A 17,525-nucleotide genomic window follows, 5' to 3' on the forward strand; every position below is an offset into this window, starting at 1 on the left:
CATACACGTAGTCGTGGCCGAATGGGTCAATTTAAATATATATTCTTATATATACATATAGAACGGATCACATCAGTTTAAATGTCTATACTTAATACTTATATATACAAATAGATCAGATCGGATTGATTTAAATGTATATATTTAAATATACATATGATTTGGAATGGGCCGGATCGATTTGAATTGGTTTTGTGAAAGCTCAAACCAAAATCAATCCAAATCTCTTCGGTTCAAAACTTTCTCAAATTGGTATCAAACCCAAATATATATATATATATATATATATATATATATATATATATATATATATATATATATATATATATATATATATATATATATATATATATATATAAGCCTAACCAAAGAGACCAGTTTGAATCAGGTTAGTAGTTTGGTCCCTTTTTTTGCACACCCCTAATACAGTAACACTGCTACTCACTTAAAAATAGATTGGCTGATATAAATAGGGTACTAAAAAAACTGGTTCAATTGTCTAAAACTACTCTTCATATTCAAACAAGAGTCTAGCAAACTAGATGAAAGCATATAAACTTATAATTTATATTTTTAGCAAAAGTTTTGATTACATAGCAAACTAAATGAAAGCATACAAACTTATTATTCATATTTTTAGCAAAATTTTGAATACACAATTTTACAACATTGAAATATCCAACGCAAGGACACAAAAACAATACATACAAAACGAAAAGATGTAACAGAAGCTAACCAAAATTCCTCGATACACCTCATACATTTACACTTAGGATCAAGAAGAATGGATCAAAAAAAGACAAGCAGTCCCCACATAGCACAGACAATGCTGTCTAGAAAAGTACTGACCTTCACTTGTGCCAATATTTTACAAGATCAGCAGCTTGTTCTCATGATGTTGGTCTTCTTCGGAACACTGAGAATTTTTATTACCCGAGGATGCCTCACAAAAAACCTGCATGAACCTCAGTACTACAGCATATGATTCCAAAATTTAATTACAAAAAAAAAAGTTGCTTATCAGGTGGCAGAACCCCATCGTCAAATCCTGGCGACTATTTATCTGTAACCAAAGAAATGAAGAGCCGCTTTCCTATGAAGGGGTTGAAACTTCACCTCTATAAAAAAGATTGGTACGATTCAAGTACTGACGGAGGGAATACTTTTAGCTGAACGGTGAACAATTTTTCCCTTGCTGATGGTTACTTGCAGAAAATAATTTAAATCAATTAAATGAAAGAAGTAACACGAAAGGTCCCTTGTGCATCACATGCTTCAATAGATATATTTATCCAGCAAAAAAGCTAATTTACAAGCTTTGCTTAAACACCTGCAAACAAAACTGCCAGAAAATTCATCAGTAACTACCCAGAAGAAACTAGAAGAAATAACAGCATAATGAGTTAATGACTAAATAGTTTGTGTCCAGTGGGCTTATGTAGTTGTTTAAACTAGCAGCTGTCTATTACATCTCTATCCGCCTCAGACCCTTATCTACGTGATGACCATTAGCACATCTTCCATATGCAACATCACTTTTAACTTAATTACAAGAACATTTTCAGACAAAATTAAAAAGCAAATTACCTTATGGTATCACCTGTGCCAAGTCCAGTCTAGGTATTCCAACTTGCATCCCTTAGGAGCACCACTAGGGTAATAAGAAGCATCATGGTTGTTGTTCATTGATACAACCAAGTTTGATATAATCTTCTAACTTTATAACTTAGTTCCAAGATAATTCGACAGCTGTATTATTCCGCGCAGTTGGAGATAAGGATTCTCCAGAAGTTTTTCATTGTTGCACTAATTTTTATCAAGGAAGAAAAAGAGATGTCAGTTAATGTGTTTATGTACGAATATATTTTTCTATTTAGAAATGAATTCAGGCAACATGTGAAAGGGCTACAACTTGTTGTGCTTTTATAATGAGGCTTTGAAGCATGCGTTGGTAATTCTGAGGCTCCTCTGTCATCATCCTCTGTGAATCAAAGCTGAACCAGTAAGCATTGTAGAGTACAGGCAATCAAATAGGAATAGTTAATTGTGAGGAGAGGAGATAATTGCGAGGGAAGGAGAAGGCATACTTTCAACAGAAAAGCAGCAGAATAATATGCTACCCTTGAGTCTGTATCATCTAAAAGACCTCTATCAACATTGAAAAGCACATTAATGTTAAGCATATCCAAGGACTGGTAAGTGTAATGACTAGCATGGGTGGGCAAAAACTACCTGAAGAATTCTTTGCCTTCAACTTCCTCAAAAGCTTCTTGTTCAGCAGTGCATTTACCAATTAAAAGTAAAAGAAGAGCGGCCCTTATATCTGATGTAGCACCTGGTAGATTACCTCTTCCTTTGCTGCCAACAGCAATACCTAGTGCAATATCATCTGTTGCTGCACCAGCAAGTTGTATTAACGGCCAGTAGAACAATGATGTTGGAACGTGGGCCACCAGCTGCATAGGAGCTATAGCTTGTCCTCGCAAAACCAATGCTGCCATTGATGCTGTCTTACAAATTGAAGTGTCTTGACCAGTGTCCTGACTGGCGCAAACATTTTGTGGCAGCTCCTCTCTGCAATCGTTCTTCCATAGTGTTTCTTGTGACACACGAGATTCCAAGTCACCTTTGTGAATTTCAGTTGTACAACCAAAAAAATGGCTGATGCTTTTAAGATCCCTAAAAAGCATTTCATTCGCAGACTGAAGCCTCAGACATAATTGAGAAAATAACATGTCACACATCTGCACAAAAGGGTTCAAGTCAGAGGAGAGAAATACTGAAGACAGAATGAATGCTATACAAATGTTTTGATATAGCTCTTCTTAGAAAGCAATGTAAAGATTAGAAACATTTGGTTAAATAAATTTGAAGAGAATACTGCTCTACAAAAAAACAATTTTTGAGATTTAAAATTTAGAGCATAATTACCTAGTACTTAAAAGAGAGTTTGAGCCATTTTGAACAAATTATACTCAAAAATAATAATTAAATACAAACAGAAGTACAAAAGGGAAAATCTTGCATAATACAAGTCCAGATCAAGTCAGAAATGAATATCCAATTTGACAAAAAGGATTGAATTCTCTTCATATAGTATGACTGTAGAATAGGAAGAAGAGACTGCAAAACCAAATTATACCCATCGCCAGCATATCTTTGTTATGCCATGATTTTAATCACTGGTTTTGGTAAGGCATTGCTAAAGCACAAAAAGCAATAAGTTGAAATTACTCATATTTCTAAAACAAATTCTAGGAAGAGATTGTTGCAGCTAATCTTTGACATGGTCAAGATCATGGTCTCAAATCCCAGTAGCATATCCTGCAGGATGCTGAGTGGGGTACCATCCACCATGGGATGTGACCATCCTGCACCCTCCCCAGAATTCCAATCAGTGTGTCCTGGGGCATCCCCCATCCCAAAATTCAGGACAGCGCAGGATGGCGGCATGTTCCTTTCCATGGAAAAACAAGGATGACCCCATCCCATGGGATTCAAAATCTTGGTAAAGAAAAGTCTACTTTAAAAAATCAGACAGCAAATGCCATTAAGGTATAGAAGTAATATATCAAAAATACCTTCAAGATGTTGATATAGTCAGTTTCATTAATTTGAACCACCAGTGATAAAGCAGTGCTCATTATGTCTATAACTGCATTTGCTTTGTCCAGACAGTTTTCACTAACACCTTCATGGGTTACATGCTGCATCTCACTTTCATCTAGCAAAAATTTGCACCGTGTTAGAAGTTTCTCTAAAACATAAAGAAAGCCCCACCGGATAAAGTTGTGTTTTGACTTCAAAAGACCACACATTATAGAGATAGGCAGTGGTACTTCTGGAGAAGTTGAATCTTGATTGCCAGCCATGGTGATTTGCTGCTGCAACTTTTTAACACTCGACCATATTCCCTCATCATTATCCTCACTGATTTCTGAAAGAAGCAATTCGGCTAGCCATATATACCCATGATGACGAAAAGCAGATCTATCTGAGTGAAGGAGTGAGTGTATAGTAGCCCAACAAAGTCTAGCTTTCGTACCAATGTCAGTTTCACCAAGTCCATTCTCAATACTCTTAAGGGACTTGTAAGATTTTGTTATTCGAATCATATATAAGAATTCATTATCTAATCGAGTGAATGTGCTTATAGTTGCATCAAGTTTCCTCATGATCTTGTCCAAGAGCTACATATAAGAAAAGAACCATTAGCGTATATAAATGAAATAAGAAGTATAAAGTGCAAATATTAATTTTTTATGTCCTCATACCTTTGACCTGATTCACATCCTAAAATGGACCATAAGTGTGGCATGTAACAGCTTGTTACACAAGTGAACACAGAACACAACCAGCACTTAAAGAAAAAAAAGGAATCACATGTTATCGGTTACGAATATTGTGTTTAAAAATCAAGTGCAATTAAGGGTCCCGTCAATTATCATTTTGAGAAGTATCATGTAAGTGTTGCAACCTCTTGGATTACTATGGACTTTTGTATATCAAGAACTCAAACCCACAATTCGTAATGTTCAGTTAACAGTGAATAGCAGTGATTGGTGATGCCATAGTAACACTGGAACAAAACAAAAACTAAAAGGAGATACGTAAACAGCATTTGATAGACAATATTTACAGGTAAACAGAGGCAAAAAAAAAAAAATTAAAATAGCTCTGACTTAGGTGTTAAGTTAGCCATGAGTGCATTAGAGTGACTCCTGAATCCTGATCAAGTGGTTCTCCCAGTGCATGGCTGGCCCTGCGTAAGCTTGTTAGAGTCTTTGTTCATAATATAGGCTTATCGAAGAACAAGAAATATTATCTAGGAAATGAGAAGTACAGAATTACAAGGGGAGATGATAGATTTTACAAATTAACTTACTAAAATGAATGCTAGAACCAACTATAATTCTCAATTTTTGTGCTTCTACCATCAACAGCCTATGGAGAAGCAAACTCCAATAGGAATTTCTTCATAATTTACTTTAGTTCATGTATATTTGTTGTTATTCCGGATTGTTTGTTATTTATTTCTAAATACATTCCTTGGCTTGAATAATAAGATATAATAATATTCACTGAAAGCAAATTACCAAATTTTGACGTTCATAGTTTGTTGATCTTGGTAAGGCTGGAGAGACAGATCTTTTCAAAATCTCTCCAATGCCTTCCACGCCATGCTTGACAGCAATATAAAAGGCTTCAGGTGCATCTGCAAGAGTAAGCATGGAAGCAACAGGTTGGATCTCATCATAGGCATAGGCAGAACTTCCCCTAGCCAAACATGCTTCATTTATTTGATATACAACATAGTCGAAGAGAACCAGAAATAAATCACGTTTTTCTTCCCTTGAGTTGGCTCGTGAGTACTGCAAAGTAAAATAAGATAAGCTTCACACCTTGACAACTCTAGGGGAACCTTTAAGTAACAAATAAACATCATTATTTTACTGAACAGATCCTTCAAAAATATATTTAAAGAAAGCAATTTTGCGGCCCTTAAAGGAAAGAAAGAAAGAAGTAAACCATAAAATTATTGGAAGATAAACTATGACTTGTAGCTCAAAAGTTACGAAAAAGCCATTATGACTAAATTTTAAGTTAACAGCATTTCAATGCTGCTAAAATTATGAGTTCATTTTATAAAACATCCCTCAGCATACTTCAATTATGCATATTTAACTCAAGTGTTTCACTTATTTCTGAAGCACTAGTCGACTGTCAAACAAGAAAATTTACCCCATTTGGATTAATAACTGATCGTAAGTATTGTGAAACACAGGCAATTTATTTGAAAGATGAGTAACACAGAGTGTACCTCAAGACATATGAAGTCAATTCCTCCAAGAAGATCAACTTGTTCAGCAAGAAGTGTTGGAGTATCTGAAGCAGCTTGGAGAGCTCCATTTGAAGTTTGATAGAACATGTTTGTCAACATGCAGATGAGCTTGCAATGAACTACTTCTGCCCATGAATGTTCACCACTGATCTCCAGAAGGGTCTTAATAACCTGAAAGTGAAAGCATACAACAGAAGGCCATAAGATAGGTGAGTGATACTTATAAACAAAAATGTAGCTATTCACAAGGCAGAGATCAGATAAATGCACCATAAGAGGATATCAGAAGGAAAGACTACTATTTTAGATGGTTCGATCAAAACCCATTTTAAGCCCTAAATCAAATCTAGACCGTGGTTCACCCAACCACTGCATGTACTGTAAAGACAGAGGTATGGTGGTAACTCCGTTCTTTATAAAATGCACATAGATTGCTCATCACATACATTAATTCATTAACCATTCCTCATCTTCCTCCTACAGTTCTAATCAAGTTTCGCCATCTCGGTACCAGACTCCGTATCAGTACCATCCTAGTAGAGTGTTGGTATGCCCGGTATGGGATCAGTTTGGCGTACTTACACTCAGTATGCCCCCATACCGCATACTGATTCGATACAGATATGGTACAGCCGTGTCCACCGGTACTGACTAGTACAGTGTACCATGGCTCCAATTATCTACATTTATAGTGGATCAATAACACAAAAAACTGGCAGAAAATATATAATGTATCCATAAAAGGTGAGCCATAGTTTATCAGCTAGATAAAAACTTTTGGAGTGCAACATATTCGTGACGAGCTGTTGGGGTTGCATGGAATATTTCATAAAATAGAAAGTGAATCATAACATGATAATATTCCACATGGATGACACTAAAAATATAATGGTAGCATATGAACAAGATAAATTAGGCAGAATTGAGGTCATTACGTACATCTATAGTAAATCTAGTGAAACGTAATAAGATAATGTGCAATAAAGGAAGCCTAAGCAGCCATAATGCAAGATGAATGGATAAATACAAACATCTCAAAAGTGCGGAACAAAATCTATGGACATCATAGATATAGAGAAAGGGAAACACACAAAGGAACGATGAGAGAGAAAAAAATTGAAGTACTATAACAGTAGGCAACCTTGGATGGCAATGAATGGCTAGATATAACCCATAAAGCAAAACTATACAGTGCTTGATTGGAGGGCTGCACATTGTGCATTTTGGATCAACTTCGTCGGGGATGTACTCAAGCTCAGTGCGCGAGCCACTTGAAATTGCTTTTTCTCAAGTCAAGCCCAAGGTTACACCAAAATCTGTCAGTGAAGGACTGTTTAGGCTCATTCCTTATAAGCTAAGCCATAAAATGAGGTTTTATCAAAGCATGTTCCTGGTTGAATGAAATGGTTATAGAGCCAAGTCCATGCTGCACATGAACAGCATGGTTCACTTGCAGCCCTACAAAGAGGCATGATGTGAGGGCTTTGCCAGGTCCAAACTTATTCATTTATCAACCAGTTGTAAAATCAGATTAATAATTTTCCTCTGCACATTTATAATGTGAATCCATGGTAATCAAGTTAGAAAATGCTAAGAAGCTATATCTCTGTAAATTTTAATTTTTAAATTGTCGAAGAATTGTCAAATTGTTGTCATAGGGTTAATATTTACAAATTTGTCTTCATATAAATCATGCTTAATTTACAACCTGCATCAAGGTATTCTTATAACATGGCTAATCATTTTCCCCTTTCAATAACATATTCTCCATGTTCCCTGTTCTCTCCAATTCTTTACAAACTAGGCCTTTTCAGCTGTCACTGCAATAAATAGTTCTGTCCTGACATACTAAGTCCTGAACCCCAATTATGTGACAATACTTGCAACTTATAGCAAGACCATCTGGTCACAAGCATTATCCCAGTTAATGTTTGAATCTCTTCAGTGTGGATGCAATTAATACTTCTTTCAAAGGAAAACAAATGGGCACCATATTTCCTTTTTTTCAGCTATAAGACAAACTAAAGATTGATGTGAAAGTGCATTCCGGACTAGACTGGCAGACCTAATAATAAGCATGACAATATGAGGGGCTGCATCAATTTTTTTAGAACATTAAAATTGCATATTCAACCATAATTTGAAAGGAGTTTCATAGTTCTAAGAAAAAATGACAGCAGAGTAATGAAATATTTGAAAATAAAGTACAAAGCTTAGTTTCCCACCCTTATGTCAAGACCTTCCAATCGGCTCCTTAATATTTTTCCTCGATCACAAACAAAGTAAAATAGACAACTTAGAGCAGATGCCCATACAATTTCTTCCCTTTCTTCTGTCTGCAAATACTCAATGGCACATATCACTAAGTGCAAAATAATTATCTAAAGGGGAAAAAATATTGCATATAAAGACAATAACAGTAAACAAGCTCGATTACAGCACAGACCATGAAACATCAGAAAGAACAGGGGAGTAAGAAACAATGACAGGTTTGTCCAACAGTTTCTCAAATGAAAATGAACCGATTAATGTAAAAAAAAAACTTTTGGGCATTTCATTATCCTTCATCTGTCAATCGAGATTCTGTTCTATCTACTAAAGCATTGTTGAGAATACGATGTGCAAAATTCTGCAAAGAGTATAACTCACTATATCATAAGAAAGTTCCATAACGATACCATAGGTGATATCTTCCCTTTTTTCTTTGAAAAGGAAGAATAGCACCTAACAAGACAGAAATAATAACTATCAACGGAAGGCTAGATCTCTTTTATTAAGAATTAAATAACATATGAATTGCAATCATATGTCTGTTGTTTGCAATCCAATTATTCAAGACATTGTTATGCATAAGAAGAAACTGTTGCACACAATTTCGATATAATAACTAAAGTCCAGCAGCCACAGCATGCAATTTCTTTAACCTTCAAGAGGCTATCAACTCTGAAAGAACAGATTGTTATACAACAAGTTCATTTAGCCTCATGGAAAGCTTTAAGGTCATGTTGTAAGCATGATTAAAACCCTTAAAGCTGCTACAATAAGCACATAATTGTTAAATAGACCTAAGGCAATTAACCGTGTGCTGACCTTGCACTGCCAGACAAGTTGGTGAAGAAGAGAAAGTAGAAAAAAGTGGAGAACAAGAGGGAGAAGATAAAGGGTTAAAAAAATGATTTTCTTCTCACTACTACTATAAACATTTTTTTTAAAAAAAAATAGACTTGAGAAGAGGAAGAAGAAAAAGTGGAGAACACGAGGGAGAAAATAAAGGGTTAAAAAAATCATTTTCTTCTCACTACTCCCATAAGAGGAGCAACTTTTTTGTGAAAAAAAAAAAACTTACAGCACCAACAACAACTTGACACTTCTTGTCAAAACCTACACTCAGAACCTCAGCCAAAGCTTCTCTTGGGTCACTGTTCTCTCTACACCATTGCTTACCAGTCACAATGGCCCTAGAGTACTATTCAATTCCAAGAAAAATAAGAATTCCATCTCCGTGCCAACTTCGGCCATAGGACAACATGTAAAGATGGCTATTTACCCTCCTAATCAAGCTCAAGCGGTGGCCCATCCATTTAAAGTTGTGGTCCATGGTTCACCATTAGAGGGATAACATTTGGATTAGATTGCATATGGGGAGTAAAAAAGAGATGGAGACAGTGGGTTTGAGAAAAAATGCATTGAATGGATGTTAGATGAAACTAATGGGCACTCCTATTGGAGCTAAATGCAAGAGAATGGTCAAGAAAGTCTTAACTAAATCTTAAGGCCAAAATGGCTCATTGCTGAAAATTATTCATGCTTTTGTCGAGATCCCAACCTATAGGTTTATCTATTTGTATTCTGTTTTTCAGAATAGAGGCATTCTTGGAACTGAATAAAAGTTGGAAATATTTTATACGCATGATACGCGATATTGTGCTTGTGTCTGTTAATGTGGGCATACACGTATCGATTAATAAATGTATGATGTTCAAATCAAGGGTAACCTAGGCATACTAAGACATGTCCATTGCCTAGTCGGTTGCATGGGCATTTGCCCAGCCCCCAAAGGAACCGCACTTGACAATGAAGCAAGTCCATCAGTTCAGCTGTAGCAATTATTCAAAGTTGCAAAAAAGATTCACAGATGTTATGGAAACAAGTTCTACACAATCCCCCAAAGGATCATAACAAAAGTAATATACAAATTGGCACTCACCTGAACAAGAAGACTAAGAATCTCAAATAATATGACCAAAAGCCATGACTCAAAATTATCGACAGATGAATTAATCCTCTGTTGCAGGTTAGATTCTGCATTCATCTTTCCCAGTGTCCCCAGTTGTTCTTCATTGGTCAAAGAAGGCTCTTGTGAAGGTTCAACTTCTTCAATTGCTGGAGAATCTTCGGGTAACATAGGCTCCAGTAATTGCGCATGCACAGCAAGGTTTAGAATTAAATCAAAAGCCCGTATCCTAGAAGCAACTTTCTTAGAGCTAAGCATACCCTGAAAGGTAGATAACAAAATGAGAAAATCCATCTACATTTTCCCTCAAGGAAGTCATGAAGCAAAGGAGGGCACCTCTAGCATATAAAGAGTAAGGGGAGCAGCAATTCCAGGATCCATCACATACCTACAAAAGGAGAGTATACTCAAATTAAACTCATTCTAATACACAACAAAACAAAAAGGAAATTAAACAAAAAACAAACTCATATTAAACTCATTCTAATATACAACAAAACACAGGAGATTAAAAAAAGTCAGTATAGATGGTATGCTCATAACTATATTCAGTCTTCCCATGAGTTTGCAAGTAGAAAGCTACATTAAACCAATGACTCTTAAAAAACAAATATTGTAAAATATGTGAAAACATCCATTTTACATTTTTCCAGTAACTTATTAACAAGTTTCTGTGGCAAAAATGCCCACAACGGGAGAAAATATATGGGTAAGCATTAAAAAAAGGTACTGCACAAATGTGCAACATAAGTGTTGGCTTTCTAGGAACAGGAGCAGATGAGAATCATGGCCATATGAGAAAACTAGGAATATAACAATTTCCTAGAAAGCTAGATAGGTTCTAATTAAGAAAGGGTGTAAGGATTTATCAGAAAAGTTGGAGGTGATTTTTGTGAGATAGGTTGTGGTGGTGGTGAGAAGAGGGCATCATGTAAAATTTATTGGTTTTTTATGTAGAAAAAAGTTCTATTAGATTGAGGAAGTTCAAATTGGACAGGAGTTTGAATATTAATAAAAAAGATTATCAGGTCTCTATTTTTATCCCATGCTCATTTTTAAGATAAATTAATTGGAAGTGTATATGCAGAGAAAGAAAGAAAAAGATTAGCATTAAGTGAGAATTGAAGAGATAGTAGAATAATGAATGGCTCAAGTGTTACTGATTGTTGGATTTATAGTGCAAAAATGGATATTAAGCATTCAATGGTGCTGATTCTTCTACCATAAGTAATTTATAAATTGGCCACTGATTATGAATGTAGTCCTTTGATGCAAATTAAAATATCAGATATTCATGGTAGTTAAGGATTATAGAGTCTTAAGATAAATATAATGTAGAACAGCAATGGTACTAAACATCTATTAGGTATCCTATCAAGTAATTTAAGCCATACTTAAGGTCAAGATTGTCTACAAATATGCCCAAAGAGTGTGTGATTAAGACAGTTTATGATCTTCTTGAGCTAGGTGAAAGATTCCTACTCTTCTTCAGCAACCGGACATCCCTAACATCTTTGAAGATTTAAGCTAATAAAAAATGAAGCACAATCTTATTACCATACAACAACCAGGTTCAGAGCTGGCTCTACAGCATTTTCAAACAAAGACAGGTTTTGTTAGGTTAATAAAGCAAACCTGAACAGAAGGTATACAACTCATTTCCCTTTTCATCATATAGCAAGGTTAGCCTGTGAATATTTTAAGACCCTCTTCCTCTGACGAATAAGCTCAGCAGTTAATTACATGCACTTATCTCAGCCTCTATAATACAGAAAGGAGGTCTGTTATTGATGTAAAAAACAAGGAATTCACCTAACTCTTGTTCCAACAGTTCATGTGCCTCTCTGGGATCCACTTTTTAACAATTTTCTCTTGGCAATGCTGGCACATCACTGGTTCCAGAATCTCCAAGCAGCATACAACCTTTAGCAAAATGTATTTTATAGTAGAAACAAAACCTACTACCTTTCAGCAGTCTTTTGTTATCGATATAGAACATTTCATCCATTGGTCGGGTTCAATATCAAGCTAACAATTTTAAGGAACAGGAGGAGAATTTATAAGAATTTTTGTGAATGTTTAGTAAAAGAGATGAAAATCAACGTGCTTTCATTGGTGTAGTACACATATAGCAGAGAGATGGTAAGGCACCCTTTGAAATCAATGATTATATGTCATACAACATGATCTCACACTGATGTAGACACTTTGGTGTCAAATGTTGCAATTTAGAAAATTTTGAGACAATGGGTTGTCGAAAAATTTATAATATCATACAGAAATCGATAAGAGTTAATGTAACATGAAGATAAGATTACACTTAGGCACATAAAAAGAAATCAGAACGTGTTCTTGGATTTCACAGAAAATCAGCACATGACTATTTAAGAGGCTGAAACAAATTTCAACAAAAACCAGTTGAAAATGTTAGACATGTATTCAAGAATTTTCAAATAGTCATTAAATTTTACGACAGTATATGACCAATTTACTTCAAACAAAATGTTTGTCTTACATCTTTTATCAGACAGTCCTACCATCGGCAACAACGAGGATCATCTAAAATAAGCATCATATTGTATACAACACTCAGGAAAAATATGAAACAATATTCTTGTATAATAGGCACATTATTTGTGCAAATATATCTTCAGTATTGCATTAGCTATGTGGAACTTAACAAGACAAGAGTTATATAAACGAGCCAAAAATTAATATAAGTAATCTATCTAGCCATTAGATCTATTTGAGCATACATGTCAATAACAAGTTTGATGAGCACATTAACTGCAACATCTGTGGCAGGCTGCCCACTATGCTTAGTTAATCGCGATGAGGCATTCAACTGAGTTGCATGTGGTGAAGAGGATTCTGAGCAAACTTCAGCTATGACTTCACAAATTTCAGCAGGATTCAGTCTTAGAGGTAGCTGCTCACTGGTACATGTTAAGTTGATAATAAGAGATAGCCAGAAATAAAGCGTAACAGCTTGCAAATACAAGTCAGTCTGGAGAGAGAGAGAGAGCTTAAGAACCTCAAGGAGGTCAGGAGGTGCATATGTTTGATAATATCAAGATATTTAATTGATGCAGCAAAGCTTCTCTATCCAATAAACAAGTTATTTCACTGATACATCAGCAATGCATCTTCTCATGACTGGCTAGAATACTACAGCAAAAAACAGTCACGGTACATCCAAATACTACGTTTTCTTTTCAAAAACCCATTCAACCCAAATTTTTGACCCACAAAATCAATTCCTCATTACCACCCACCCACTTCCTGTGCTGCTTCCAGAATTCCACTAGTTACTTTGCGCTGCTCGCCAGATAACTATAGCAAAGGAAAAGAAGTCCTACCTCCTCCAGCAGTGAGGTTCATGTTCCATTTTAGGATGTATCGGGTAACATCCCACCAGATCTGGCAGGATTGGTGGGGGAGAAAGAGTGGGAGAGGGGAGATTGCAGGACCAATCTTGGAAGGATTAAAAAAGACAACCTATCAAGGTTGTTTTTTTAATCTGGCAAGGATTGGGCACCGTGATCGCTGCCCTCTCCCTCTCTCTCTTGCCCTCCCATGCTCTCTCCCCTGTCAATCCCGCCGGATTCGGCAGGAACGTTCCAAACAGGCCCTTATTGGTGCTACAGATTGCCCAATACTTTCAGCCAGAAAAAATAATAGCAGTCATTTTCACATTCAGTATCCATCCGTATGTGGTAAGGTGGTCAAATGTAAGGAATTCCCCCTAACAACAAGCATGAAACAAGAAATGTTTCAGTCTTGTAATTCAGCTATAGTTCTTGAACCCCATGCTTTGGGGACTTTTCTGACCATCATGTCCAACTACTAACTCGGGTATTATTTCTTAAATTCTTTCACATTGTGGCAGCTACATTGTCACCCCTAGCCCTTTAGGAAAAAAGTGTACTCATAGTAAACAAAGACTGGTTAACATTAAGTTGATGAGAATAACATATCTCATAGGACTTTGCTTTTACATTGGCACCGACTTATTATTGGACCTCCCCATCACAAGGTCTGCTAATGTTTGATTTCATACTAGTAGTTAGCTCAACTACCTATCTGGAAAATTCTTTCTCACATCCAATGGCTTCCCTATCTCCTCCACTAACACATTTTCTAAATCCACATTCATAATTAAATTAAAATTCAAACTAACTTGGAGAGCTATGGACCAACAAAAGAAACCTAAGGAAAAATTAGGTTACATAATTGCCTCAAATTAGCACCATAAAAGAATCAAGTGCCACAAGCATATTATCAGTTTGTCATAGGGCACATTATCTTTTTCAACCAACACCTAAAGATTTCCTTTACAAGCTAGACAACACCTTATTGAAAATTGCCTTGATTATGGTAAAGAAAGAGGTGAACAGGGGTCAGCATATTTCAATAGTTAAGGTATAAGTTTCTTGGACATAATTAAGTAAGTACTTGAGAAAGTGGTATTTTAATTAAAAATCCATTCTATCCACATGGATTCAAAGCATCCTCTTAAGGGTGCACCCTCAACCATCTGAGATGCTTTATTCTTAAAATCATTCATGGGCATTTAGATTGTTATGCACAATAGAATTCATGATAAATTACGGGACATCAACTTTCGCATGGCCTTCAATTTAATCTTCTAACATTTTTTTAACAACTTAATCAAACAATAATCCTTAACACATTTGGTACTCTTGGACAGGCTATCATTTTGTACTGAAGTATCTTCTCATTCTTTAACTCAAGCCATTGCAATCATTCATGCAGCTTATAATTTTCTTGTGGAGCGTATGTTTCCTTAATTCAAAATAAGTCAATTATGTCTATATAATGCTCACCAATTTCAGTAGATCCAATTGTCCTTTCTATGTTATGCACAAATCAAGGTCACATATATTCCAATTTATTGAATGTTTTTCCAATTACTTCTGAAAATTCTTGTGAAAAGTTTATCGGATGTCATGGTAAAAGTCCCTTTAATGTTCAAGACACTTTTGAACATTCATGAACTTATAAAAAACCAAAAATTATTTGAAACTTCACTGAAATTTTGATCAATTTTGCCCTTTTTACTGAAATGTGTCAATCTTCTTTATACTTTTCTGCTCTTTTTTTTTTTCCTACAAATAAATATCTATCTTCCTTTTGTAACATACAAACATCCAGAAAGAATTCTAAATCCTGACTCTGTTACTATCTAAACAATCATGATGGCACACAGAAGTTTCATATCCAAATGAAACATTGAGCCTACTTACTTGATTTTTACTGCTGTAAAAGTAGATCTGTGAGATTGCAGAGAGCTTTGTTTAATACCTGTAGTGTCTATACTGAAAAAGAGGGCGGGCTCGAGGATGGAATGTGCTTGCTGGTACTTTCATCCTAAAGAAAAGCAGAATATTAGTTACATGCACAAATCCTCAATTGACCAACTATTTAGATGAACAATCTTTAATTTCACAAAAATGAGAAGTTAATTTAAACCATGCACTCCCATATGGCAGGACATGTCAGCAATTTTTAGTACATAAGTATGTTCTGATAGTCCTTTTTCTGTAGAAAGTTACAAGTGCAACATAATAAATGCACTGGCAGTACTGCAAACAGGTACATAATTGTCCTTTTAAGAGGGAAAAAATTCAAAACTAATATGAAAACAGATGAATGAAATTGAAGTATAAGGGTTAGCACATCTTTAGTGGGTGTAGGAAGGTTGTGTGGTGGGCCCCAATAAGCAAAAGTTTTGGGTGTTAACCCTGACCCTGATCAAGCAGGACCGAAAGAATAATACAAATATTTTGTAACATTAAAATTATTGCCATACCCCTGGTTATGTTCTGTCAAAAAGCTTAGATCATATTTTATCATGATTATCAAAAAGTGCATCTAAATTTTATAATCATAAGGCTTACATGAGTATGCAAGCAATTTCTGTCTATAATAATAAGGCTCGCAGAGTACACAAGCAATTTAGAGTTCGTAACATCAAATGAATTGCAACCATTACAATGACAGATGCAGATATGCAAACTGCAACAAATTGAAGGAAACAACCAAAAAGAAAAAGGAAAATAAATAAATAAATAAATAGGTACTTAATGGTACTAGTAAAAGAGAGCATACCAAACTTGCTGAGGTCCTGGTTTTATGCGTTTTGATGCAGTTATTGCTTTTAGATGGCTATGAGCTGATGCAAAATTAGTAGCTGCAGCAGCTTTCGAAGGTTGCAACAGGTCAAAATCAGGTAAATCTTGTGTCACTGAGTAGATCCATGGCTTTTCCTTCATTTTCGTCTCCATGTCTCCCACTAGAAGAGCTGCAGCACCAACTTCTAGGAAACCATGAGTACGGACGTCTTGGGGGCTCATAAGACAATCACTGGGTCAAAAGATGTTCTAGTGAGTTTCTTGCATGACTATACTAGTGAACCAAATCTGAACTTTAAGAAATACCAAAACACTCTCATATGATGTTACTTAGCACATAGAGGTGTTTGATAATCAGGAACACCTGTGAGTTACCTTTCTCTTGTGAAAGATGACACTTGGTGTTCTCTGTCCCAAGACCATCGCCATTTGAGGAGATCAAAGAATATATACTTATTATTCTCTCCTCCATCAACTTTTTCTACACTTGATAATCCTGAAGCAGACACACCAGAACCTTCTCTTGACTCAAGAGAGTCCCTATTGCTAATAACTTCTGGACTTAGCTGAGAAGTAAATGATCTACTTAACAATGATGACAGAGTTGGAAGAGATTGTTTTGCAGAAATTGATGCACCAGATTGTGCCAGTGGTTGGAATGACAGTTTAGGAATATGTCGTGCCACTAGGGAACGGACATAATTTAAGGACTTCACAAGTGAAGCAGATGCAAAATTGGAAGCTGGCAGGGAAGGGACAATAGCATTTGATGCTACAGCTGATATTCCAGAATGCTGACTTAATGATTTTGACCATAACGATACTCTTCGGTTGGTTACAGATTTGCATTCAGCAATTAAGTTTGCACAAAAAAGATCAATCTGCCGCAAAGTCTGCACCTTTGGTACATACCTATAAAGAAAATTCAAAACAATTACTCTGGTCATGCATATTTTTTCTGCATTAGGAACAAAATAATATCAATCAAATGTCATCAAATCCAAACAACACCAAGATTAACTCACCGAAGAAGATACTGTTTTAATAATGCCACACACCTTGGAACTACTGCTGGGCTGGTCCAATAAAAACAAGCATTAGAAAAAGATGATGAATAATTGACTCATGCTTCGGCAAATGATTAGAATTTAGAATAAGGATTTGAAAATGCAGTTCCATGCCTACACAAATAACAAGTTCAGATGTCTACCAGAATAAAAGTAAGTGCTAAATGAAATTTTTGTTTTATTTCTTGATCTGAAAATGTTTTTTTTTTAATTTTCTTTTATCCTTT

At 35.6% G+C, this 17,525-nt stretch overlaps 1 protein-coding gene across 3 annotated transcripts in view; it reads right to left on the reverse strand.

The window, feature by feature from the left end:
- Positions 1-602: 602 nt before the first annotated feature.
- LOC103723019 overlaps positions 603-17,525 on the reverse strand; it is a 29,921-nt gene continuing 12,998 nt past the window's right edge. The window contains exons 3-18 of one of the 3 annotated variants that reach the window (XM_008813804.3): positions 17,257-17,307; positions 16,607-17,143; positions 16,209-16,463; positions 15,402-15,467; positions 12,833-13,012; positions 10,413-10,464; positions 10,050-10,337; positions 8,068-8,178; positions 5,822-6,013; positions 5,097-5,372; positions 3,582-4,190; positions 2,233-2,744; positions 2,088-2,148; positions 1,913-1,981; positions 1,588-1,806; positions 603-1,330 (exon numbers count right to left, since the gene is read on the reverse strand). In XM_008813804.3, the coding sequence (XP_008812026.1) occupies positions 1,720-1,806; positions 1,913-1,981; positions 2,088-2,148; positions 2,233-2,744; positions 3,582-4,190; positions 5,097-5,372; positions 5,822-6,013; positions 8,068-8,178; positions 10,050-10,337; positions 10,413-10,464; positions 12,833-13,012; positions 15,402-15,467; positions 16,209-16,463; positions 16,607-17,143; positions 17,257-17,307 (3,346 nt within the window). In that variant the 3' untranslated portion in view covers positions 603-1,330; positions 1,588-1,719. Of the gene's footprint in view, positions 1,343-1,587; positions 1,807-1,912; positions 1,982-2,087; positions 2,149-2,232; positions 2,745-3,581; positions 4,191-5,096; positions 5,373-5,821; positions 6,014-8,067; positions 8,179-10,049; positions 10,338-10,412; positions 10,465-12,832; positions 13,013-15,401; positions 15,468-16,208; positions 16,464-16,606; positions 17,144-17,256; positions 17,308-17,525 lie in introns of all 3 variants that reach the window. The other 2 variants (XM_008813802.3, XM_008813806.3) reach the window with 2 other exon arrangements.

The sequence above is a fragment of the Phoenix dactylifera genome, chromosome 13, assembly GCF_009389715.1.
Source record: "Phoenix dactylifera cultivar Barhee BC4 chromosome 13, palm_55x_up_171113_PBpolish2nd_filt_p, whole genome shotgun sequence".
NCBI classification, from domain to species: domain Eukaryota; kingdom Viridiplantae; phylum Streptophyta; class Magnoliopsida; order Arecales; family Arecaceae; genus Phoenix; species Phoenix dactylifera.